Source organism: Manis javanica, chromosome 11, assembly GCF_040802235.1.
Source record: "Manis javanica isolate MJ-LG chromosome 11, MJ_LKY, whole genome shotgun sequence".
Taxonomy (NCBI): Eukaryota; Metazoa; Chordata; class Mammalia; order Pholidota; family Manidae; genus Manis; species Manis javanica.
In genome coordinates, this window is record NC_133166.1 from 92,401,724 (window position 1) to 92,428,369 (window position 26,646).

Here is a 26,646-nt window from a genome sequence, read left to right on the forward strand (position 1 = left end):
TGGCCTCACTGGAGGTAAGGGGAGAGCTTACAGGTACTTCTGACGACAATATTGAAAGGACCCCTGACTTTACTAAACAGAAGTAACTCCAAAGATAGACATGTTCCCAATCGGCTCTGTGTATTACTAAACTCTACTCGAAGGGTCTTTGACACTAACTGAACTGTGGAAATACTCAATGTGCGTTTGTGTTTCTATACCCTAAGATGTCTCCTAAACTTACTCCACTGGGGTAAAATGAAAATTAAAGAGAAGACAGAGTAGTGAAAAAAATTCAAACATGTCAAAGTACAAAGATATGCTAAGTAATGTTAAAAATTCAAATTAAAACTAGATGAGAATATTTACATATTTTATTAAATCTTTACAATCAGTAATTATAATCAAATACATAATTATATACAAGAATTATATACATTTTGCCCAGACTTTTACATCACAGTACATAGTTTCCCTTAGAAATATTGTATACATTTATCACCAAACAATAAAATCCAACAACAGTAGTGTTACAGCACCTGTTAGTACAGACATCTTTTTCATAAATTACATCATAAGAAAATATACGGCTGTAAATTGGGCTTTTAAAAATGTCTTTTATAAAATCTGAACATACAATATTTCATTCACAGAATGTTTTTTTTTTTCTATGTTCTGACTGAAGCCTTGTGCATTAAACGACCCATTGGAATATCTACCCCCACCCACCCAAAAAATTGTAAGCACTATTTGAATTACTTACGCTGAGCTTTCCTTATGATGAATTTGGCATGGGGTTTGGTGAGAGACCAAATGCTGGTTTTACTAGAAAAGGGCTGTGTGATGTTAATTTAAAAAAAAAATCGACAGAGTAATTATATAGATAAGTTAAATTAGAGAGTGCACATTTTTTCATTTTACTCTCTAATACTGTGAAGAAAAAGGAAAAGGTTTAATGTCAAAAAGTAATTTGTTCTGAAACAACAATTGTGTTCTTGTTGGAAGCCTACTAAAGGTTAAAAAGAAAAAAATAAAACCTATTCAACAAAATATCCCACCCCAAACATATCCAGTAAATTACAACTCTTTCACACCTAAACTTGATGGGAAAAGTATTGCAAATTAGGGTATATCATTTCAGTGGACTTTCACAAGCAGAAAAAACTACAGCTATTTTTAGTAGGTAAACAAGTTTTAAAATGTGAAAACACCTGAATTAAATATTTGCTCTAATATCTACTTTTAATTTTCAGAAAAAATCCTTACTTGATTCCAGGTTTGTAAACATTGTATAAGTCCTTCTTAGTCACACAATTTTATGGCTGTGGTGATCACTTCAGCTCTATTTCTATATAGTCAACATAAAACTGAGGTAGACCAGATGTTTCTAAAATTCAGGGTCTTATAGAATCCCCTGAATCTTTAGGAAGTAAATAAAATGTCTATATAAAGTTATTTTAAAAACAAAACATAAAAAAAAAACCTAATGCTGTTGGAATTTTTTAATGAGCTTACAACGTTGTGCAGTATGTCAGATAAGAATGCAGAATTAATGGCAATGTTGGAGTTTTGAAGTTGAGCATTTTACCTTCCTAACTAGGGAAAAATCGATATAATTCTGGGTTTAGTAAAGATTTTTTTTTAAGGATTCACTTTCTAAACAAGTGAACAATTTGCTTCTAGAACTCAATGAATGGCAACAGCTCCCTCTAATGGCCAAAGGAAGAGTGAGTGGCAGTAAGCCGGCTTTTCTTTGTATGCTACAAGATCTTGGAAAAAATGTTTTGATAACTTAGAAAAGTTAGACTTAGACAACAATGGCTCTTAGCTACAAATACAAAATCAAATCAGTGTATATAAGGCTTCTGTAATCAAAGTCTTAGAGGAACATCTGCTCCTTTTCTCCATGCTCCAGTCCTATAAATCAAGGCAAGTAAAGTAATTAAGCTTCAGCTATTTTGGCAGCTTTGCAATGAAGAAGAACAAAGCACTATGTCTATCCTTCCATTTACTATATATTATAGTTCTATCTCCTTACACCAAATTGCACATGCAGAGAGACTAAAAATATCCATTCTGGTGACAGTTTAATTCAGAGCCAAAAAAGTTCTTGTATACACTACTTCCCCAACCCCACAATGTGAATTCTCTAAAAGATTTATTACTCACTGACCCAATTAAGTTTAGCTGGAATTTTTAAAAGCATCTATTTATCCCTTTATAAAAGAATATATTTCCCTGGGATCTAAGACATACTGTACATGAATATACATAACTACAATACAGCACTGCTGTTCTGTTAACAGCTCCATATACAGTTTAAGTTCATCAGTACCTCAAAACTGTTTTAAGTAAAGGTTATTCTGTAATGTCATGGTAAAGAGAAAGGAAATTAAGTTTCACAAATACTCGTTTAGAACCAATTTAAAAGTTTAAGAAAATAAATAAAATGAGTAAATCCATGATTTCAACTACAAGGCTGTTTACAGATATCAACGGCAAGATTTTTAAAACTTAACGTGGCCAGCACCAGACTGCCATAAAAAAAAATTTAAAAAAAGGAAAAAATTCTCATTAAGCTGTATGGCTGTATGTTAAGTTGCTACTGTGTAAGCTGTTACACAGCTTACCATAAAATAATTTTCAAGTCCATTATCAGAAGGAATATTTGTTTAAAATAAAAAGAGAGAAGCAAACTTTACAACCATGATTCAACAGAAAATATGACAGACTCCTTAGGTGCAACTTTAAATAACCAGTTTCAGAGGAGAAAACAGTAGTTACCCCAGGATTTTTAGATTACTACCACAGTTTTATCATGGCTCCCTAAGATAGAAAAATGGAACAGAATGTATTTGGCTATTGGCGATATGGGCCTTGTGGCTCAAACTGCATACAAAACATGGGATGGAGTAAGGCTGATGGCTAACGGTAACCACCAAGAGAAATGAACTGAAAAGATTTATAATTTATTCCAAAAGGACATAAGGTTAAGTTCCATTTCAGAGTAGTCACAGCTTCCCCTATGGAAGGCCCAATGGCAAATTCATATTGCAACTTTATAGTTTCTCCTTGTTCCATTTTTCAAAAGCATTAAGTAGCCAATTTCCAAAATGTATTATATGACCTTTTTACCTGGTCCCAATGATTAGTCTTTATGCAGAGAACTCACTAAGAAAGTACACTGGCTTCACCTTTGGTTTAAATGAAAAGGACATTATTAAGAGGGAAAAATCAAGTCATCTCCATCATTTATAACACGATGAAGCAAGTGAAAGTGATGAGCCAAGCCTGTTTTCCCCACGAATGCATTTGCTTCCCGACCACTTAGGTCACTCTGAGTGATTCTGTGGAGGCAGCGTAACCAGAACACAGTACTCATCTGTTTCCCAGAAGAGCCTCTAGCCCCGAAACCAAGAAAGCTGAGCTTTCTTTAATTAGAAATCTGTACAGATTCCTATTCCCCCACCCCACTCTTAAGTGGATTTGCTTCTTGTCTACCCAGAAACTGCAGAAATCTGGCTCCTAGGAATGCCCAGTCATCTTCCTAGCCTGAGGTGCTGCAGGGTGGTATAATATTGTCATTTGAGGGGGGAATTGCAAGTGTCCATTTTTGATGGGACAGTTTTAAACAAGGTCAATTCGAACATGGCATGCTCATGATTCTTCTGACACCTAACCATCCCAGTCAGAACGTGGTTGCTCATCACCACACTTAAAGCCTCCCACTGGAGAGCCTGCTTAGTATTAAGGTGTCTATTATCCTCTGTTTACTTTTTCTTTTTAAATACCTACCACCAGTCTTTAGTGAGTCATAGTTCATCCTTGTCCATCATTTCAAATGCTTCTATATCTTCATTCCAGTCTGCTAATATGGAGTCTATAGGCTGGACCTTTTTACCCCAGCTAACATTAGGATTAGAATCTTCCTCAGTTTCTGATTGTTCTTGAAGTTGGTTATCTAAATCTGTACATTCACCATCAAGACTCAGAGTCTCGTAGTTTTCTAAAGGATCAGAATTCTGTTCGGAAGGAGAAATGCTTGCAGCATTGTCTGTATCTGTTGGAGATAATGATTCTGGGTGAGAGTGTAGAGAACTCTCCTCAGAAGACTCTTGGTCAACCAAATCAACCTCCTGAGAATTTGATGTAATCTGTTCAGTACTCTGATCCTGAGAATCAGTTTCAGAGGATGGCTGTTCTTCATTTTCCATTTCAGGATCTGTATGTGAAAGAAACAGACTTCATGCTACTTTCCCCCTCAAAAACTTACTATCACACTTTGAAAAGCATACTGATTTCTGCAGTAAAATGAAGAAATAAAAGTTCAAGAAAATTTTGTAAATGTAGAACAATAAACATTAACATTGAAGAGTGGAAGACTCCTTATAGTAATGCAATCACATTTTTCACTTTGTTTACATATGTTCACTTTGCAAAACGTGACATTAGAAAGTAGATGTTCTCCCAAACCAAAAAGAACAACTCTGATAAGACTGCCCTTCAATGGGTATTAGTAAATGCTAAAAAATACACTAAGCAGTACTATTAAAATGTATATAAATTCACACTCTTAAGTTTAAAATTTATTAAATATTTAAATTCAGCAAAGTTTGTATTTGAAAACATAAGCAGAAAATTTTTACACAGCACACATTGCTATGCTCTACAGTAATATTCTTTTAAAAAGTAAAGTTTCTACTAAGTCATGAGCAGGTAATATAAAATTTTGGAAGATTTCATGTTATTAATGTGATTGAGTAAATAAAATATTTTCAGAAAGATGACATTATTTTCAAAACTTCTATTTCATTATTGTAGGTCTGTGAGTTATAAGATATAACCATTCTAAAATCCACGGGAAGATGGAATAGGTTAATCCTCTTGTAGTGAATACGCAATGAAACCACTAGAGGCGCTCTGTTTAGGGTTCCTACAAGGAAGTGCTTAAATGGCATGGACGCCCGCATGCTGCACCTCCTCAGTCTCTGTAGGCAGTCAGCAAATAGTTCCTGAACGTCCACTGTGTGGCAGGCACTGTGCAAGGTGCTAAGGTTAAACAAGGCAAAAACAAACACCAAATCTGCCCTATAGATTTTACAGTCCAGGGGAAAATGACATTTACAAATAACCACACAAAATAAATAGAAAAACTCGGTGGTATTTGTTATGGTGTTAGGAAAGAATAAGGAGATTTGAGGGTTTCCCTCAGAGAATGACACTTGGGCTGAGATTTAAAAAAGTAAGTGGAGTTAATTAAAGAACGGAGTGAAGAGGGACCTATTATAAAACCAGCATGCAGGAAGGCACAGGTGGGTGCGTGTACACATATACACCCTCATTAGGTAGGATTATCTGCCCAGGAAAGTTTAGTTCTTAGGGTGAAGGCTGGGGGAAGTGCAGAGTGCAAGGAGAAGCAGGAGACCCTACACATTCTTTCTTCTAAGCTGAGGAAAAGGTACACTTTAATTTGACAAAGGAAACCATGGTGAGGCCCAAAGAAGAGAAAGCAAGGAGACAGCTACTTGAAGCTCCTTTATGCTTGGCTACCCTAAGTTCAGGGGAGACTAAAAAGAAAAACCTTCAAATTTCTTTCTGGAGTGTATTAGTCTAGTTTCAAATGATAGGAAAAGGTATCGGGCTGTTTATTCAGTAATAAAGATAGTGCTTTTAGCAAAATTACCCTAGGGTTACATATTATACAATACTATTTTGGAAATCTAGCTAGTGTAATAGGATAAGAAAAAAGAACAGTCAGTGTAAAAATAGGAAAAGAAAAGATAAATTGTATTTTCAGACTGTGTTGAATCCTTGTACTCCAAGCAACTATTAATTTAAAAAATACTATTAAAATAATGTATTTTAATATATTATTTGATGAGGATAAAAATATGATAAAGAGGCAAATATTGACAACCCCTCTGTAGTAGCAGTAACTGGTTAGAAATAAATTAAGTATCCTTTTCATAATAAAAATAAACGATATAAAACACAGAATTAAAGTTATTATGAAAGGACCCCATTGCTTAACACTATAAAATCTTGATGAGCAAATGAGATCTGATTAAATTTATAGATAAGTGTATGTTACTGGATGGAAAGTTTTCACTTTTAATAACAAAATTTTTTACTGATATGTAAAACATGCAATTCCAAAATTCCAAAATGAAGCCCACTTCTACTTCTTGTTTTCTTTTGGGACTAGAAAAATGTTTTAATTCATATGGAAGACTATTATCCATCAAAGAGAAGTCAAGAAATTCTGAAAAGAATTAGTGAGAGTTACCTTATCAGAGATTAAAGCTATTCAGAACAGCAAGTTATTTTATGATTGGCACAAGAATAAACAGATTAGCAGAAATGAAGAGTAAGTCCAGAAATAAATCAAATACATAAGAACATCTGATATACAGCAAAGAGGCAGCAATCAGAAAAGTAAAAATGGCAGCTAGGGGAGTCCAAAAAGGAAGAAAAGAATTGAGTGTCTGCCACGCTGCTATAAATCTCCATTCTAAGTTGCCTGTTATCATCACTACACAGTGTCAAAGGCCTAAGAGCCTAATTACTACAAATTAAATTCAGGAATGCTGTTATCAGAAACAGAGGAAGATGGAAAAAAATGAAGAAAAGCTCAAGATACAGAGAAAAGAAAATTATTAAGTTTTAATAATAAAAGGACAAGGAACCTTGGCAAAGACTTAGAGATGGGGTGTTCTACAATCATTCATTCGTCTGTACAACCAGCATTTACTGAAAGCAAGGAATACAGAGATGCAGGTAAAGAAGTATAATGTAATATAAATGCCAGAGTAGAACTATATGAAAAAGATGCCCTTCAATTTCATCTGAGACTAAGAAAATTTCATAAATAAGGTGACATTTGAAGTGGGTATTTAGGATGGCTAACTGTTCTCAAAGAGGATAAGGGCCATGAGAGCAGGGATAGAGATTGATAAAGAAAGAGGTTTCCAGAAAGAGGGAAGAGATGTGCAAATGCATGGGAAACATGGCATAGTTGGAGAAAGGGGGTGGTAGCTATGTATCAATTCTTGTAACGAGAATGTTTTGGATGCTCCTTTCCAGGCAAAAAGGCCATCTGCATACATACTAGATTTTTCTCTTCAGAATCAAATCCTTTCAAACAGCAGCCTAACTCCTACAGTTCGACTTCAGAACACATTCACTCCAATCAAGTTCAGTGGGGAAAAATCTCAGGAAAAGTAACACTGCCAGACTTAAATTCTGAGCAGTTGAACCCATGAAACCTTTCTTTTCTTTCCCCCATTTTCTCTGTCTGCCTTTCTACCAGGTACACAAATACAGGAGTTGCTGTGAAAACATCTGTCCATAGTTCTTAAGGCACTATCGGCCTACACAGTAAATTGCAAACATGATAATGTATTAAAACTTTAAAATGCTAATTTTTTTTCCCTTGAGGAATACTATTGTGAAAAGGAAATTGATTCTTAACTGATTTGTATCAATTTGGATCTAAAGGAAACAACACAGTGTCTTTTGTTTGTGGGCATAGGGTTGGAATTATTTTTAAGTACCTCTATAAACTCTTAAATTTTGGAAGGGAACACATGAGAGATATGATATTAAAACTTCTTAGATAACTCAACTTTTAGGAATATGACTGATCTGACCTAGGAAACAACATTTCCGCTTAATAAATTACTAAAGCTTCACAATCTACAGATTCAATGCAATCCCTATCAAAATACCAACAACATTCTTCAATGAACTAGACCAAATAGTTCTAAAATTCATATGGAAGCACAAAAGAACCCGAATAGCCAAAGCAATCCTGAGAAGGAAAAATAAAGCTGTGGGGATTACACTCCCCGATTTCAAGCTATACTACACAGTCACAGTAATCAAGACAATTTGGTACTGGCATAAGAACAGACCAGACCCACAGACCAATGGAACTACTAGAGAGCCCAGATATAAACCCAAGCATATATGGTCAATTAATATACAATAAACGAGTCATGGACATACAATGGGGAAATGGCAGCCCCTTCAACAACTGGTGTTGGCAAAACTGGACAACTACATGCAGGAGAATAAAAGTGATTATTGTCTAAGTAAACTTGAAATGGATCAAAGACCTGAATGTAAGTCATGAAACCATAAAACTCTTAGAAGACAACATAGGCAAAAATCTCCTAAATATAAACATGAATAACTTTTTCATGAATGCAACTCCTCCAGCAAGGGAAACAAAAGCAAAAATGAACACATGGGACTGTACCAAACTAAAAAGCTTTTGTACAGCAAAGGACACCATCAACAGAACAAAAAGGCATCCTACAGTGTGGGAGAATATATTTGTAAACAACATATCCGGCAAGGGGTTAACATCCAAAATATATAAAAACTGACATGCCTCAACAGCCAAAATGCAAATAACCCAATTAAAAAATGGGCAGAGAATATGAACAGACAATTCTCCAAAGAAGAAATTCAGATGGCCAACAGGCCCATGAAAACATACTCCACATCACTAATCATCAGGGAAATGCAAATAAAAACCACAATGAGATATCACCTCACATCAGTTAGGATGGCCAGTATCAAAAAGACTAAGAACAACAAATGCTGGCGAGGATGTAGAGAAAGGGGAACCCTCCTACACTGCTGGTGGGAATGTAAGCTAGTTCAACCATTGTGGAAAGCAATATGGAGGTTCCTCAAAAAACTAAAAATAGAAATACCATTTGACCTGGGAATCCCACTTCTAGGCACTTACTCAAAGAATATAATTTCTCAGATTCAAAAAGACATATGCACCCCTGTTTATTTCAGCACTATTTACAATAGTCAAGATAATGGAAGCAACCTAAGTGTCCATCAGTAGATGAATGGATAAAGAAGATGTGGTACATATACACAATGGAATACTATTCAGCCATAAGAAGAAAACAAATCCTACCATTTGCAACAACATGGATGGAGCTGGAGGATATTACACTCAGTGAAATAAACCAGGCAGAGAAAGACAAGTATCAAATGATTTCTCTCACTTGTGGAGTACAACAATGAAGCAAAACTGAAGGAACAAAACAGCAGCAGACTCACAGACTCCAAGAAAGGACTAGTGGTTACCAAAGGGGAGGGGTGGGGAAGGGCAGGTGGAGGGGGAGAGAGAAGGGGATTGAGGGGTATTATGATTGGCACACATGGTGTGGGGGGGACCATGGGGAAGATAGGGTAGCACAGAGAAGGCAAATAGTGACTCTGTGCCATCTTACTACACTGATGGACAGTGACTGCAATGGGGTATGGCAGGGGGGACACAATAATATGGGTGAATATAGTACCCACATTGTTTTTTCATGTGAAACCTTCATAAGAGTGTATATCAATAATACCTTAATAAAAAAAATTACTAAAGTTTTACTTCTGAAGAAGAATGTGTAATAAGATATCCGAACATTTTTGCTCATACATAGGACTGTTGCAGATTTTTCTATACCAATTGCTGGGACTTACCAGAATAAGAAGGAGGGAGTGGAAGTGGGGTTTTTTTCTGGGGTTTCTATTTTTTGTATTAGTATGTGGGAAGATTTGCTCAATCAGAACTGTGTGACTTTATAAGGGAGATATATATTTGTGGAATGAGATTTTTAGAAAGGGCAATCTAGAGGACATTTTTTTTTTGAGAGAGCATCTCTCATATTTATTGATTAAATGGTTGTTAACAACAATAAAATTCTGTATAGGGGAGTCAATGCTCAATGCACGATCATTAGTCCACCCCCAGCCTAATTCTCGTCAGTCTCCAATCTTCTGAAGCATAATGAACAAGTTCTTACATGAACAAATTCTTACATAGTGAATAAGTTCTTACATGGTGAACAGTACAAGGGCAGTCATCACAGAAACTTTCGGTTTTGATCACGCATTATGAACTATAAACAATCAAGTCAAATATGAATATTCATTTGATTTTTATACTTGATTTATATGTGAGTCCCACATTTCTCCCTTTATTATTATTGTTATTATTTTTTTAAATAAAATGCTGAAGTGGTAGGTAGATGCAAGATAAAGGTAGAAAACATAGTTTAGTGTTGTAAGAGAGCAAATGTAGATGATCAGGTGTGTCCCTGTAGACTATGTGTTAATCCAAGCTAGACAAGGGCAATAAAACATCCACGGATGCAGAAGATTTCTCTCAAAACAGGGGGGGTGAGGTTCTAAGCCTCACCTCTGTTGATCCCTAATTTCTCACCTGATGGCCCCCCTGTGACTGTGCCTGTCTTAGGTTGTTCCTCCCTTGAGGAATCATACCCATCTCTGGCTAACCAGTCATCTTTCGGGGCCATACAGGGAAATGTAAAGTTGGTAAGTGAGAGAGAAGCCATATTGTTTGAAAAGGTTAGCTTTTTACTTCTTTGCAGATTTATGCCCTGTGGCTTCTATGCCCAGCATTTGTCTTGAGGTATCTTTACCACCTGGAGGAGTTATGATACTTGGTGAATTCGATATGAGGCACAAATTCTATTTAAGGGTTGTAATTAGGAAGGAAGAAGAAAAGCTATAGAGGTAGCAGATGGAAGAAAACATGGGAAGATTGATTAGTTCTTTGACATATCTTCTTGTAGAGTAACTTAAGCATGTATAGGTTTTAAACTACGAATTGTGCACACACATTGACATAATAGGAATACAGTTACATAACCAAAGCAGATCTATAATTACCAGCCATCTCCAGTGAAGCCAAGAAAACCAGTTAGGCACCCTAGGCATTTGTGAAAATTTGTCTGTGATATAATGGATATTGTCCAACTGTACTTGAACAGTCTGAGAAAAATCAGACAAATTAAAACAACCCATCCCTGGGAACTGTTCACATCCCATATGTTCTTTTAACAGTAGATAGTCTATAGTTGTAAGATTTTGGTGGAGGACATTTTATTGTTCAGATTTTAAGGATACTATTATTTGGTGTATTTATTAATCCTACCTAATATTCTTGACGGTAAAATATGACGAGATGTGTAACTGGGAGATAAAAAAGGCATGCAGGCCTTTATGGTTGTGTTCAGTGTTTGTCTCAAAGTGTAGCCCAGGGAAATTACCTGGGATGCTTGTTAACATTTCAGATTTCCATCCCTTGCCTTCAGAGTCTGATTTGATATTCTGAAGCAGGATCCAGGATTTTACAGTTTTAACAAGTACATCAGTTGATTCTGATGCAGAAGAGAAACATGGAAGCATGCAGTAACAGCACAGGATTAGTGATAACCATTACAGACATTAACTTCTTAGGATGTTTTCCTAAGTGAATAAAGTGATTGGTTTAATAAAACTATTATTAATTTTTGCTACATTAATAATGATTATAACTTGTTGCTGATTTTGTTAATACAGCTATATAGTTCTTGAAAGATCTCAACAAAAAGAGGGGTTTTTCAACCTAAAGACTCCACTCCAAAACTACTAGAACTAATATCTGAATTCAGCAAAGTTGCAGAATACAAAATTAATACACAGAAATCTGTTGCTTTCCTATACACTTAACGATGAACTAACAGAAAGAGAAATAGGAAAACAATTCCATTCACAATTGCATCAAAAAGAATAAAATACCTAGAAATAAACTTAACCAAGGAAGTGAAAGACCTATACCCTGAAAACTACAAGACACTCTTAAGAGAAATTAAACAGGATGCTAACAAATGGAACCTCATTCCATGCTCTTGGCTAGGAAGAATTAATATTTTCAAAATGGCCATCCTGCCTAAAGCAATCTACAGATTCAATGCAATGCCTATCAAAATACCAACAACATTCTTCGACGACTGGAACAAATAGTTTTAAAATTCATATGGAACCACAAAAGACCAGGAATAGCCAAAGCAATCCTGAGAAGAAAGAATAAAGCAGGGGGCATCTTGCTTCCCAACTTCAAGCTGTACTACAAAGCCACAGTAATCAAGACAATTTGGTACTGGCACAAGAACAGACCCACAGACCAGTGGAACAGAATAGAGAGTCCAGATATTAACCCAAACATATATGGTCAATTAATATATGATAAAGGAATCATGGACATATAATGGGGAAATGACAGTCTCTTCAACAGATGGTGTTGGCAAAACTGCACAGCTACATGTAAGAGAATGGAACTGGATCACTGTCTAACCCCACACACAAAAGTAAATTTGAAATGGATCAAAGACCTGAATGTAAGCCATGAAACCATAAAACTCTTAGAAAAAAACATAGGCAAAAATCTCCTGGACATAAACATGAGCAACTTCTTCATGAACATATCTTCCCAGGCAAGGGAAACAAAAGCAAAAGTGAACACCTGGGACTACATCAAACTGAAAAGCTTCTGTACAGCAAAGGACACCACCAATAGAACAACAAAAAGGCATCCTACAGTATGGGAGAATATATTCATAAATGACAAATCTGATAAAGGGTTGACATCCAAAATATATAAAGAGCTCACACACCTCAACAAACAAAAAGCAAATAATCCAATCAAAACATGGTCAGAGGAGCTGAACAGACAGTTCTCCAAAGAAGAAATTCAGATGGCCAACAGATACATGTAAAGATGCTCCACACTGCTAGTCATGAGAGAAATGCAAATTAAAACCACAATGAGATATCACCTCACACCAGTAAGGATCACCACCATCCAAAGACAAACAACAACAAATGTTGGCGAGGACGTGGAGAAAGGGGAGCCCTCCTACACTGCTGGTGGGAATGTAAATTAGTTCAACCATTGTGGAAAGCAGTATGGAGATTCCTCAAAAAACTCAAAATAGAAATACCATTTGACCCAGGAATTCCACTCCTAGGAATTTACCCTAAGAATGCAGCAACCTAGTTTGAAAAAGACATATGCACCCCTATGTTTATCGCAGCACTGTTTACAACAGCCAAGAAATGGAAGCAACCTAAGTGTCCATCAGTAAATGAATGGCTAAAGAAGATGTGGTACATATACACAATGGAATATAAGAAGAAAACAAATCCTACATTTGCAACAACATGGATGGAGCTAGAGGGTATTATGCTCAGTGAAATAAGCCAGGCCAAGAAAGACAAGTACCAAATGATTTCACTCATCTTTGTTGTATAAGAACAAAGAAAAAACTGAAGGAGCAAAACAGCAGCAGACTCACAGAACACAAGAATGGACTAACAGTTACCAAAGGGAAAGGGACAGGGGACGATGGATGTGAAGGGAGGGATAAGGAGGGGAAAAAAGAGAAGGGGCCTTACAATCAGCATGCATAATGTGTGTGGGGGCACGGGGAGGGCTGTACAGCATGGAGAGGACAGGTAGTGATTCTACAGCATCTTACTACGCTGATGGACAGTGACTGCAATGGGGTATGTGGGGGGAACTTGGTGATGGGGGGAATCTAGTAAACATAATGTTCCTCAGGTAATTGTAGATGATACCAAAATAAATAAATAAATAAATAAATAAAAGGGGGTTTTGTAGACTTTTTGTCAAAATACCACTCTATAACAGAATCATAGTTCAAAAAATTTACAGACTATCAAAACTTAAAAAAAATCCAATTTAAATAAGTCCTTGTACTGCAAGAGCCTTAACGGAATACTGTTCAGAGGATTTTTAGTTTGTAGTGAATTTATCTTTTCTTATCCTTTCTCTGGTATGGGAAGCACATGCTCTACCATAACCTCAAGAGTCCTAACCCCCCACATCCCTACACACACGTGAGTTTTTAATATAAGTCGATTATTTAAAATGTTTTACATTTTATTCAAATAAGTTATCAAAAGTAATATGTTCCAAAATAATGCCTTTGTTAGAGTGACTCTTGCATGGCCATGGACTAGTGAATTCATCTATTATATGAGATACTTAATTCATAGGATTTGTCATGACAGGATCAATAAAGAATTATTATGGGACAGCTGACTAGACATGAAAATTATTTAATTACATTATACCAGACATCATCATGATATCCACTGAAACAAAATGATACATATTTATATACATATATATGTACGGCACATGTGTGTGTGTATATGTGTATGTACATATACACATACACACATACATACATATATATATATATATAATTTAAGGCTTATTAATGCAAGATACTTACTACTATTAATAATGTAGCTTGGAATCATTTTACCTTTTAATATTGCTGCTGAAATTCCAATGGTAGCACAAAGTAGGGGGAAGAAAAGCAAAGGCATTAAAGAGTTATATGAAATAATAATCTGCCTGTGTTTGATGCTCCTAAATACATATAAGAAAGAAAGAAAGATCCAAGTTTAGAAAAGGACTCAGTACAAAAATCAGGTACAGAGAAGGACTTAAGATTAGAAATTCTTTCTATTCCATTGTTTCTGTCTATGTATCCTCACATGCACACATCCTACTTACTCCACTGCTCTTAAATAGTTGACATTTGAAAGACTCTCAAAGAAGAATAAAGCAATAATACAAGAGGACAAGACAAAACACTGATCTGGCTAGCACTAGATTGTTGCTAACCTTTTTTTTTCTGTTACACTTGAAAGTTATACTGAATTGAATCAATTTCCCACATGTCTACCCAATATCCCAGAGGATTCAACAACCCTGGACAAATTATATGACTTTATCCACTTAAGGGAGATAAGAGGGGTAATAGCTCTCTGTGTGTCTCCAGTTGGTAGGAAAGACTGATCATTTGATTGGAGGTGGCCTGGTGAAACCCAACCACTGTTATACTGGATACATATACAATCTCTTTTTGTTCCTTATAGAAGACATGTAAGATATGATTATCAGTGAAACTGAATGGTGAACATCTGTGGATATAAAACTGACTCTCTTGATGTAATCTCTTGTATTTTTTTCACTGGACAGAATCATAGCAAAATTATAATCACATATAAAAATATAATTCTAAAACATCTTAATCAGCAAAGTTAAATAAATGTTTTACAACTCTTAGTTCCAAAGAAAAATGTATTTTGAAATCATCTTCTAAAAATTTTATCTTTTTTTACCAGTGAACCTAAAGTAATTTTTGTAACTCATTTTTGTTATGAAATTAGTAAAATTCATACAAAACTGCATAAAAATCAAATAATTTTGTATCCTTACCTCGATCTTTTGCTTTGTCAGATAGGAGCACTTCCACCTCCTCATATTCCCGGATGGCGTCCAGTATGATACTGCCTTCTTTACTGAATAAGAATAGCATGGGGATCTTGATGTCATCTGTGTCCTTCCCGTCACCCGCCATCTGGAACAGAGGGGCAGTATCACTGCTGCTCCCCTCATTGTCATCTAGCCAGAAAATGAACACAGCAAACAGAAACATTTGTCCATTAGCAAGGCCTATCTACTTATCTTTACTGTTTTTTACCTGTTGGCAGTATTAATTTATGCAGCCAGAACCATAAAAACTACCAGACTTTTTGGGCCCACTAATTCTACCTCCCAGAAATTTATCTGAAGGAAATAATTCAAAAGAAGGAAAATGATCTATGCCCAAAGAAGTTTACTGGTGTGCTATTTATAACTGCAAACTACTGCAAAGTATTATAAGTAAATTTTAATTAATTGGTGGAACACACAGAAAATCAGGATATTATTATTACATGAAAAAGTTAACATGAAATTCTATGGTTATGACTGTAACAAATTTCATTGCTTATGAAAAAGCCTAAAGATGGGGAAATTCAAAGACCTGGATTATAATGATAGAACTATGAATGAAATCTTATTAAGATTTCCTCTAATGGCATTATATTGTTTTACCAAACTACAAATTGGTAGTTCTCTTTCATATACAGTTCACAAAGAAAATTATGACTATAGTGGTTTTTCCTCTGTAAGTTGAGTTAAACACTATTTTTAGTTTATGCTGGTTAAATAATGGTAGCAGGACTTCTAAACACTGTTTCACTGGTGATGTCACTCACGTCTGCCTCCAGTCTCACACGCCAGTCTCCCTGGAGAACCTGCCTGTCTCAGAAAGCTTGCTCGGATAGGCCCTGCTAGTATAGAATGCCCACCCCTTTAGTGACAACTGATTAGACAAAGAATGGCTACCTGACCCTCAACCTCTCTGGGGTTCTGGAAATGGCACACAGATAGATTATCAGTTAGCAGTGAGCAGTGGTCCAGTCAAGTGACAGACTCAAGGCTGAGGCTGCAATTTTAAAATGGCCATTTTGGAACTGATGAGCAAAGAGGGAGCAGGCTGGTGGGAAGCTGGAGAATGGAGCACAGCTGCAAAGAGATGCAGAGAAGGGAATCCAGGAGGACCCAGAGTTAGAGACGGGGGTAAAATATGCCAGTGATCATGGCCCCTGATGAGTTTTAGTTTCCACTTCTACTTCTTTACAGAACTCCACTGTATTTCCTATTCTAGGGTTCAATGAAAATAACCCTTTCCAAATAGTAAACAAATCTCTTTTCTTAAAGCAACTTCAATAAATTATTGTCTCTTGGAGCCAAAAGATTTCTAAGATAATTTGTACTGTTAATTCTTGCAATAAAAAACTAAGTCCTAATTTGCTCATTTGTATACAATTAAAGCCAGTGAAAACCAAACAAAATGCTTAATCAGAAACAAAAAAACTTAGGGGAAAGAAGTTACAACACAAGAAAGTTCCCCTTTAAAAATTAAATTTTCTATGAATAAGGATCATTACCTCTTATTTACCCACAGAACTCAGTATGGGATTCTGTAATTAGTAGCTACCAAAGAAAACATTTAAATACAGAATACCATAAGAATTCTATATATCCACCAAAATATAGGGAATATCTAAAAATCATTTTATATTTCTAAAAGTCTCAGTAAGAGATGTTCAAAATGATAGTGATGGCAAGCTATTAAATTCTTCAATAAAAATAATTTCAGTGTGGAACATAACCAAGGATGAAAAGACACATTTAAGTCAGGCATCAGCAAACTTTTTCTGTAATTGGCCAGATAGGGAATATTTTTAGCTTTGTAATTCTCTGTTGAAACCCCTCAACTCTGCCACTGTAGCTCAAAAGCAGTCATAGACAATATGTAAACAATCTGGCATGGCTGTGTTTCAATAAAACTTTCACTTATAAGAACAGGCAATGAGTTGAACTTAGCCTATAGGGTGTAGTTTGCCAACTGCTGATTTAAGTTATTAAGTAGATTTCTCTGAATGCTTATTTAACTAATGAAATTTATGCATTCACTAAATCAATACTGGAGTGCTCATATGGAATAAGCAAAAGGAACAGTTAATACTTTTTCACTGAAATAAATACTGATGTTTTATTTTAAATGTCTTAGTTTTTATTTACCCTGAATTCAAAAAGGAAATCTATCCTAAGTAGAAAAATTAAAAATGGATTTCCCCTATGAGAGAAGCTATACAGAACTAACTTCACAATTAGGAAGTGACTGCAGGTCTCCCAATTTGTTCTGAATATAAACTCCCTATTTACTTTAAGCATAAAAAATTTATATTTTCCCTGATAATCATGTAGTTTTCATGACATAAATGATTTTCCATAAAAACTGAAAAGCAGAACACTAATTGAAATACATGGGCAAAATGATTTGAAGTGTATCATTTCAGTGGCAGAAGACCCAAGGAGATAAAAATTTGCTTATACCTATGATATATCAGCTTTTATACCAGGAAATTTTGCACATATTGTCTTCAAGCATTACAACCACCTAAGATATTTGAGGTGGAGCTCAGAAATTATTCTACTGAATAAACAGATAAAGAGACTAAAGCTGGGCCAAGGTTACACCATGATTTTGTGGCAGAGCCAGGAATTGCACTGCCATGTGTTTGACTCCAAAGCCTGCATCTTGAGGAGGAATGGATGTTTTCAACAGCCCTCTGTTGGAGGTGGCAATGGGCAATTCTTGCCCTTCATGGGCTTTGGATCTCATGACTATATTTCCTTATCCTGTATTGCGTGTTTTTTCCATTCACTCCTATCCTACCTTCACACCAGAGTACTTTTACTGGCACCAATATACAGAAACCCAAATCTAGACTTGCAAAAAAAAAAAAAAGAGAGAGAGATATGTAAATTATTACGAGGTAATAATGATTACCTATCCATTATGCTACCAAGTGTAGTAAAAATAATATGACAAACTCTATGATAATATTGTGGAAAAGGAAAAATCCTAAAAATTATCTACTAGTCAACAGATGATGTGGAGGATTACGTACCAATAACAATGCCCCCGATGGCCCCAGCATTCTGGATGTTGCGTGCCTTTTCTGCAAACATGCACTGTCCTCTTTGTATTAAAGCAATTTTTCCCATCACTGCCTCGGGGTTAGTAAGCTCTGAACAACCATTGTATGGTTTACTGCTTGCAACAAATCCTCTTGTCTGTCAGAAATAAAAGTAACTTAAATATGCTTTTATCTTCTCAAAGCACTATCTAGTTATTAAAATTCAGTATCTGGAGCTTTAAGTAGACCTCATTTCTTTTCTAATGATAATATATCCAATACATACTTAGTGTAAATTTTTGTTTTAAACATTGTTTTGAACATAGTACCTAACCAACATTTCTATTGTGCTTTGCAGTTTATAAGGCATTTTTACATAAATTATTAAATCTGATCTTTATTAATGACTGTGAGGGATGTAAAACAGATGATCATAAAACAGAAATATCATTTCCATTCTAAATATGGGGAAACTGAGACTCAGGTTACATAATTTGCTCAAAGATACAAGGTTAGTAAGTGGTAAAGTTGAAACCTGTAGGCAGATAGATGCACTACATATCCACAGACACACTTCCAACAGCTCCTAAACATTTTTAAACTCATAAGTAACGAGAAAAATTTTGGAAGAGGAAATAAATGGATTTAGTCTACATGAATCTGCAAGTAGTTCTTCTTCCCAGAAAATTCAGATCCACCAGAGAATTCATTTTAAAGATGTTAATGTAAAGCTGTTTCAATATCCCTCCCTATCCTCGAATTAGAACTCCAAAAGAGCATAGATCTTCACTGGTTCTATAAACCTGATAGACAGCAAACATCTTCAATAGTGCCTAGAATATTGTAGAGACTCAATAAAGAGTTGTTGAGTAGATGAATCAATCTATAAACTTACAAAGCTTTAAAATAAATGCTAGAAAGAAAAAGACAAACAAGGGACAATAAAGTTCAAAGAGCCCTGGCTTTAGATTATCAGGGTACTTGGGTTCAGGTCCCAGCTCGGCAACCAGTTAGTTAGATGAACTTGTGAGGGTTCAGCTGGGCAGGGCTCTGTTTCCTATATTAAGACTAAAAGGATGGGCTAGCTCAGTGGTCCTCCAGGTTTGCTCCGTGGAACCTTGGCCTCTATGCTCTCCAAGGCCACTTGAGCTAGAGCACCTCGACTTTCACCTGTTCTCTACATGATACCTCTGAGTTCGATTTTTGTTTAAAGAAAGGTTCTAACAGTAGTTTAAAACTCTGAAAACCATTTTTAGATAAATTAAAGATATTAAGTTAGAGAACAGACTAAGAAATTAGTATCTGAACAATATTTAAAGTAAAATTCTATAAGCATATTTATTTTATACATAAATAATGGCTCAAATTTTTCAGAATATGCTTTTAACTTTAATCCATTTCAGTCTGGGAGACTGAATATTTAGGTTCTGAAAATAAAACTACTAAATTAGAAAAGAGACTAAGAAATCAGACAATGTTAATACTTTAAATTAAATTTCAACAAGCATATTTTAAGTATACACACCTCTTTATGTTTAGACAGATCGAGGCCAAACTGAGCTGGCCCAGCAGTCAATACTACTCTGCCAAAAAATGGGTGGGAAACAATTTGTACAGCTCGTGGAGGTAGTTGCTGTTCTTTTTGCTGCTGACTTGACAATTCAATCATCTCCTGCATGAACCTCAACCCATCTTCAGCGTCAATAGAGCTAGCAGCCTAGGAAAGAAACAGATTAGTTTTATCCTTTCTTTCTGGAAACTTGCCAATTTAAAAATTTTTGAATATTATTATTGCACTATAGTCTTCTCCTCTAAAATTTCTCCTTTAAGTTTTGGTCCTTATCAAATATAAATGGCTTTAAGTGTCCTAAAAAATATTACTTCTGGAAGTATCTTCTGAGAATAAGATCTGCAATTTTTATCAGTGTGTTTTTCACTGCTCTATAAACCATTTTTGATACAAACTGAGAATCAGATTTCCACCAAATCTAAGGTAGTCTAAGGTGGGGTCAGGAAGAGATAATTCAGGTTTCAACAGATTGAGATTAATGTGCAGAAATGTATGACAGGTAGGTTAAAGTTGGGTTTAAGAGTAAAGATAAGAATCAAGAATAGCATATGTGTAACTCAGAAATCATGTACAAAGATGACAGCTGTGCTTATTGAAATAGATGAGACTGTTGAAGGACGGTATATAGAGAAAAAGGGTATGATCCAGATTATTTGGCAGCGTCTATACTAAGTGGTTGTGCCAGGAAAGTAGAGCTATAAGGGACCCTACAAAGCAGTGAAAAGGGAAGTGGGAAAGATGCATGTTGCTGGAATGCCCTGGAAACCAAGAAAGCAATATGCTTTAAAAAGGGTTCAGTCAATCGTTACAGAGAAGTTCAAGCATATGAAGATTAAGAAGCCCCAAATGGCAATTATGTCATGGGTGGCCTAGGTGAATGTGATGTCATTAGAGATGCTGTTCCCACTACTGGAGAGTGAGGGCATGCGGCACAGAAGTAGGCAGAATGCTCTTTAAGGAAGGGTGGCTCTGTTGAGAATAGAGAGGAGACAGAAATCTCAGGGGGAGGGGGAGTTTTGGAAAGGTTGAATGTGAGATTAAGGGTATCTGATATTGTTTCTAGGTTGAAATTATTTAGCAAACTATGTCGTTTTCTCAGAATGAATGTACTAATAAGGTGAATAATTTAATCTCATATTACAAAAAGCAAAAAAATTTTAAAGCAAAAATCAATAAAATCTTCCCAAAAGACCAAGTTGCCTTTTATAGGCACAGACAGCAAGACGTGAACTTTTAGTTCTATAATGAATAAAGTACTTCAGATTCAGTGGGTCTCTGGAAACTAAAATAATGTAAACTATAGAGACATAAATACTAAAACTACCACAGTTTAACATTATGCTTTAAATAAACCAGTGGAAGGACAAGGGACTGAGAAACAGAAAATTTAGATTTGAGTCCTACATTTGACTATATTAACTTAAGCAAACCATCCATCAACCGATTTGTGATATAATTGATTTATACCATGAAGGAGTTGAATTAGATGACATTTCAAGATACTTCCAAATCCTAAAATTCTGATGCTCTAATTTTAAACTATATATTGAAAGTTTTAAAAAAGCCAAATGTCATTATCTTCTTAAAGCTAGTAAGACAAAAAAGGGCAGAGGTGTTATCTAATTAGTAGAGCAATGGCTTACTTGGATTGCATGTTGAACCAACTGGACTCTCCCATCTTTGAGGTGAATCAAACTCACCCCCATCTTCTTCAAGATTTCTAAGTGTTCAGGGTTGGTGGCCATGAAATCTCTGGCTCTCAAAGGGGGTTTGGCTCCACTCCTGAAACTCTCCTCTCTGCTAAAAGTAATTATAGACGAGGCTTAAAAAATTATAAATCAGAACTGGGGAAAAACATAAAGCAAATAAAAATAATATCAGATATTTGTAAAATTGCTAGTTTTAGAACTAATGAAGCTGGACTAAATGAAAAGTTATTTTCCTACATATAACTTAGGTTATAAGTAAGTAGTATAGCTTTCAAATATATTTTACATTTACAAAAGCATGTGAAGGTAAAGAGCTTTGCTTAGAGATTTGTTACTATTGTTTCTTTCTCAAAAAAAAGACTTTCCTCCCATATTTTAAAAGTAAAACAATACTTTTATCAGTGAATGATAATACTAAAAAAATGTTTTCATTTCCTACTAATGGCCTAGAATGTGTTTGAAAGAAAATGAAGTCATTAAGCCAAAAAATTTTATTTAGCAACTAAGAAGAGTAAGTACCTCATGAAAAAAATCACACAAAACAAAAAGCTGTATTTTTCCTACACAGTAACTATACATAAAAGGAAAAATGTGTTCTGTGCAAAAATGAGCTACAGAAGGTAAATTATATGCTGCTCACTGACTCTTAGTCTTAGGTCATTAAACAAAAGAGACATAGAAAATATCCATAATAATAAAAATATTATTACAGAATAAACTTTGCTATCTAACTTAACAATTTTAATTTTAATCAGTAATAACTACATACCTCAGTATTTTTGGTCTAAGTGAATGTCTTCTTGGCTGTTATATTCCTTACATTCTCTGCCATTTCCTAAGAATTAACTTTGATATTAGCAAATATAAAATAATACATCTTACACTCTGATGATGCCTCTAGGACAGCTCTTATCCACCACATTTTTCAAGGGTTCACGAATGCTCTGAGCATACAGTGGGTCATTAGGGAAGAGAATCTGAGTATTTGGACAAGTCCAGTCAAAATTACTGTCATCCAGTTCTATATATTCTGTAGTCTACAATATAAAACAATGTTACATAAAAAAAATTATTATACTTAATATTATAGTTTATTCAAAGGAAAAATTACTGTCATTCAGTTCTATATATTCTGAAGCCTATTATATAAAAAAAATTACATAAAAATAATTATTTTACTTAACACTACAGCTTACTCAAAGGAAATACTAAATGAAACGTAAGTGTATGTAGTAGGATATAATAAAAGAAAACATCAAGTGTACTTTTCCTCCTATCACACATTTATTTACTGAAATCTAGTCATGGATTTCTATTCACTTAGGAAAAAAAGCAAAGTAAAAGGAGAACAAGACATTTAATTCAAAAACATAACCTACTGTGTTCTTCTTAGAGATGCTTTGATTTGTAGTAGAGAGCCAAAGTGGTAACAGATGAGCTTCTGTTGTGAAGATGTAATCTTCTATATCAAAAATAATATCTTCTTTATCCGCAAATAACAGGTAGAGATATTTAAACATCTCAGCCAGGAAGAAAGAATCCATTCTAAAATAAAAGTTTACAAATAAATCTAAGAACATAAAAATATCCAAATGCCAACTACATGAAAGCCATTGAGTCAAGGTCAATAAACCTGTCTACACCAATTTTGATGTCGAAGGAACTATAGAATGTATTTGTCCGTTGGTGGTAACAGCCTTGATGCCAAGCATATTCCAAGGAAGTGAGAAATACCAGAGGGCAGCCTGTCACACAGGTGCACTAAATCTTGTCAAGAGTTTCCTATTGGCCTTCCAGTGAGGAAGAGTTTTCCATTTCTTCTATAGAGAACCAACAGCAGGGAGGTAATACACATGAACTTTACTACTGAGAACCAGACATGAATTTTCAATTCATATTAATCAAAGTGGGTATGGTAATACAATTTTAATGGAGCTTACAATACAGCCACTTAGGTGATAAACAAGCCTTTAATGGGAAAGGAAATTATTTACAAAAAGTTCCATGAAAAAAGCACAACACAAAATTAGTCTTTGTAAATATTTAAATATCTGTCAAGAAAGGAATATAAAAGGAATAAAATGTACACAACTTTACAAGTGATTTAACGTTGAAATGCCTTAACAAATATTTTAAAGAAAAGCTTTAATAAAATTAAAGTGGCAGAAAAAGAGCTTAGCTCTTAGTAATATGAAATTGGATTAGATTTACTACCTCTCAAAGCATCCTAGGTTTTTTCAGCAGTAAGTTGTAGTTTACTGTACAGACTGCATAGTTTTGCACGTCTGGCACAATTCCTGGCACATAGTAGGCCCTCAATACACTTGGACTGAATTAAATGCAAGTTTAAACAGCATTACTAAAGAATGAACTGCAGAAGCAGTGGAACACGGTGATGAAGAACATGGGTATTAGAAATAGAAAAGACCTTCCATTGACTAGCCAGCTGTGTTGACCATGGGATATCATATAAGGACTGTGAGCTTCAGTTTATGCTTCTGTAAAGGCCATAATAATACACCCTAATATTGGGGTAAATACTAAGTGAGACACTACATGTCCATTGCTTAGCAAAGCACCTGGCATACGTATGAGTTCAAAAATAGAGCTACTGATACTTTTCCTATACATAAATGCTGTTTCATTCTGTAACAACAACTCATCTGTAATGTCTCAACATTTTGGTTGTTACATTTTAGATGTTAATCTTGTTAGAATAGATAAAACTCTTCCCTGTGTACCTGTTAACCTGCAGTACACTTATGATAATTCAACTTTTTCTGGAAGACAGTTACTATCATGAGCAACTGCTAGCTTGAGAACTGTAGACTGAGGAACAGGATTCTGATTTTTGAGAAATTCTAGAGTTGATTATGAACAGATGATTTGTAAACACTTAGAATAGAATAGAGAGATGTGGTTAAGAACAGTATGAGTTAGGTAAAGCTAGCAAGTTGGGTATCATATCACAAAATCTAAGTTGCATTTAAAAATCATAAAAATATATATAAATGCAAACACACAGGTGTTAAAAATGTCTGGAAGACAGAGATCACCTTAGGGTAAGCAAGCAGGGAGTTTCTCAGGGAAGATTTTTACATTCTTTCTATCTTTAAATTCTTTCCAGTGATCATCTGTTACTAGGAAAATACAGATATTTCCATTTTGATAAAAGTGTGTGTGTATGTGTGCGGATACAGGTTGAGTCATGTGACAGCATTAGTAGATCCGTAGGGGAATAAGCAACCAAATGTACAAAGCCTGTAACTAAAACCTCTCAAGTGTCATGCCATGAGGCACTGGTGATCCTGTCCAGAATTCTTCCCAAGAATTCAGATGGAAATTTTTCAGACATGCTTATCACTGAAAATAGTTAATTTAGCTAATATATGAGATAAAATTCAAGCTCTCTTTCTAGTCTAGAAAAAAGCAGCAAAAAACCCAACAAAATGACATTTTGCTGGATTAAGTATAAAGTTCTAATTTTACAACCAAAAAAAACCAAAAATCAGTTGCTCAAAAGCAAGGCAGGAACAGTCATTTGTCAGTAAGCCATTGTTAAGTATCTGTGATCAACTAGCCACAAATTCACTGTGAGCTGAATTACAGTAAAGCTGCTAAAAACCCTAAAACACATAACACAGTATGATGAAAATTAGTACTTTTCAACCTTTTGTTGAGTCTAATGCACCTGAGAGGTATGATGCTGCCACAGGGAACAGTGAGCTGAGGAGGGAGTGATCCTCAGTTAGATAGAGGGCATAAGCCCATCAGGCCCTCAGAAAATTAGCGATCTTGTACCTGAATCTAGATGGTAACAGTGCTCTTTTGCTGGGCACATCCTGAGTATGCTTAACTCTGAGTAGGTATTTTAAGACACTCTATATATTGGAATACAGTCAGAAGGGGGCAAAGACAGTGGTAAAAGGTCTAGAAACAATGTCATATAAGGAACATTCAGTGGGGGGGGCGTGTTAAATTAGAAAACTGGAACTGTGCATAAAGCAAATCATGTCTTCTTTGTATTTCTTCAACCTACTGCTCCTCTTCCCTCTACAGCAGCACATATCACATGGTTGTGACGATTTCTTTATATACCCTTCTTCTTCATCAACTCTAAGTCATGGGAGGGCAGGGACTGGTTCTAATTTCTCTTTCCACCCTCACAACTAAGTACAGTGACTGGAATACAGTTGGTGCTTAATTATTGTACCTTGAATAACTTGCCAGTATAACATAACGTCAGGGGCCAATCTGCATTGATTAGAATTCTGACTTAACCTTACTAATTGTATGAACTTTGGCAAGTTCCCTAACCTCTCTGTGCCTCAATTTCTTCATTTGTAAAATGAACATTTTAATAGAAATTACATTCCAAAGGCCTGTTGTCAAAATAAATGAATTTTACACAAAAAGTGTTTGATTAGAAGAGTGCCCGGTATGTAGGAAGCAGTCAATAAATGGTACAGATCATACTGATCACTTCTTGCTATTAACTGCATGCCCATTTCCCGAAGCCTACCCACTTCTCCTCAGATTTGGTCATGGAAGGAGGTTCCAGGCCTAACGAACTTTATGAGAACACACTGAGTGAAGGATGAACGGAGGGTCTATGAGTAGGAGAGTGTCGTGTTTCACCCACCCCCAGTCCATCTGCCTCTAACCCCTTTTACTACTTTCTAATTCTTGTACATCTCTCAGTAGAAAGGATCCTTCAGAAACATTTCAGTGACTATCTCAGCCCAATTTTTCTTTCATGTTCTCACAGCACTTATACAATGCTATAAAGTCTGCTTAGCTGCCTGTCTTCAGTGACTCAATCATGGAAAAGATGTTTTCATCTTTAATCCTTACAGTATAACTCTGGCACATAAGACACCTCATAAATATTTGTGAAATGAGTACTTGCAAACCGAATAAGCAAACATGCTTTAATGTTCACTTAGAGATGTGTTGATATGCAGTGAAAATAACCAGATAAGTGATCTTGCAATACCTGGAATGTTAATGAATATCACATTCACCAAAATATGCTTTTCATAACTTGATTATTTCATGCTATCTACATTTAGCAAGTATCTAATGAAATAGAAACTGCCAATGATCTTCCCCAGCCCTCCAAATCATCAGCAGAATAAGAACACACACATTAAGCAAGATACTGCCGTG

The 26,646-nt window shown here is 35.3% G+C and overlaps 1 protein-coding gene across 5 annotated transcripts in view; it reads right to left on the reverse strand.

Annotated features, from left to right (window-relative positions):
• Window positions 1-335: 335 nt before the first annotated feature.
• EDEM3 (ER degradation enhancing alpha-mannosidase like protein 3) overlaps window positions 336-26,646 on the reverse strand; it is a 68,699-nt gene continuing 42,388 nt past the window's right edge. For 2 of the 5 annotated variants that reach the window (XM_073216891.1, XM_073216893.1), the window contains exons 14-20: window positions 22,857-23,022; window positions 22,360-22,514; window positions 21,412-21,568; window positions 19,724-19,915; window positions 18,190-18,355; window positions 15,101-15,286; window positions 336-4,201 (exon numbers count right to left, since the gene is read on the reverse strand). In XM_073216891.1, coding sequence (XP_073072992.1) covers window positions 3,792-4,201; window positions 15,101-15,286; window positions 18,190-18,355; window positions 19,724-19,915; window positions 21,412-21,568; window positions 22,360-22,514; window positions 22,857-23,022 — 1,432 coding nt within the window. In that variant the 3' untranslated portion in view covers window positions 336-3,791. Of the gene's footprint in view, window positions 4,202-13,968; window positions 14,154-15,100; window positions 15,287-18,189; window positions 18,356-19,723; window positions 19,916-21,411; window positions 21,569-22,359; window positions 22,515-22,856; window positions 23,023-26,646 lie in introns of those variants that run through there. The other 3 variants (XM_017655578.3, XM_073216892.1, XM_073216894.1) reach the window with 3 other exon arrangements.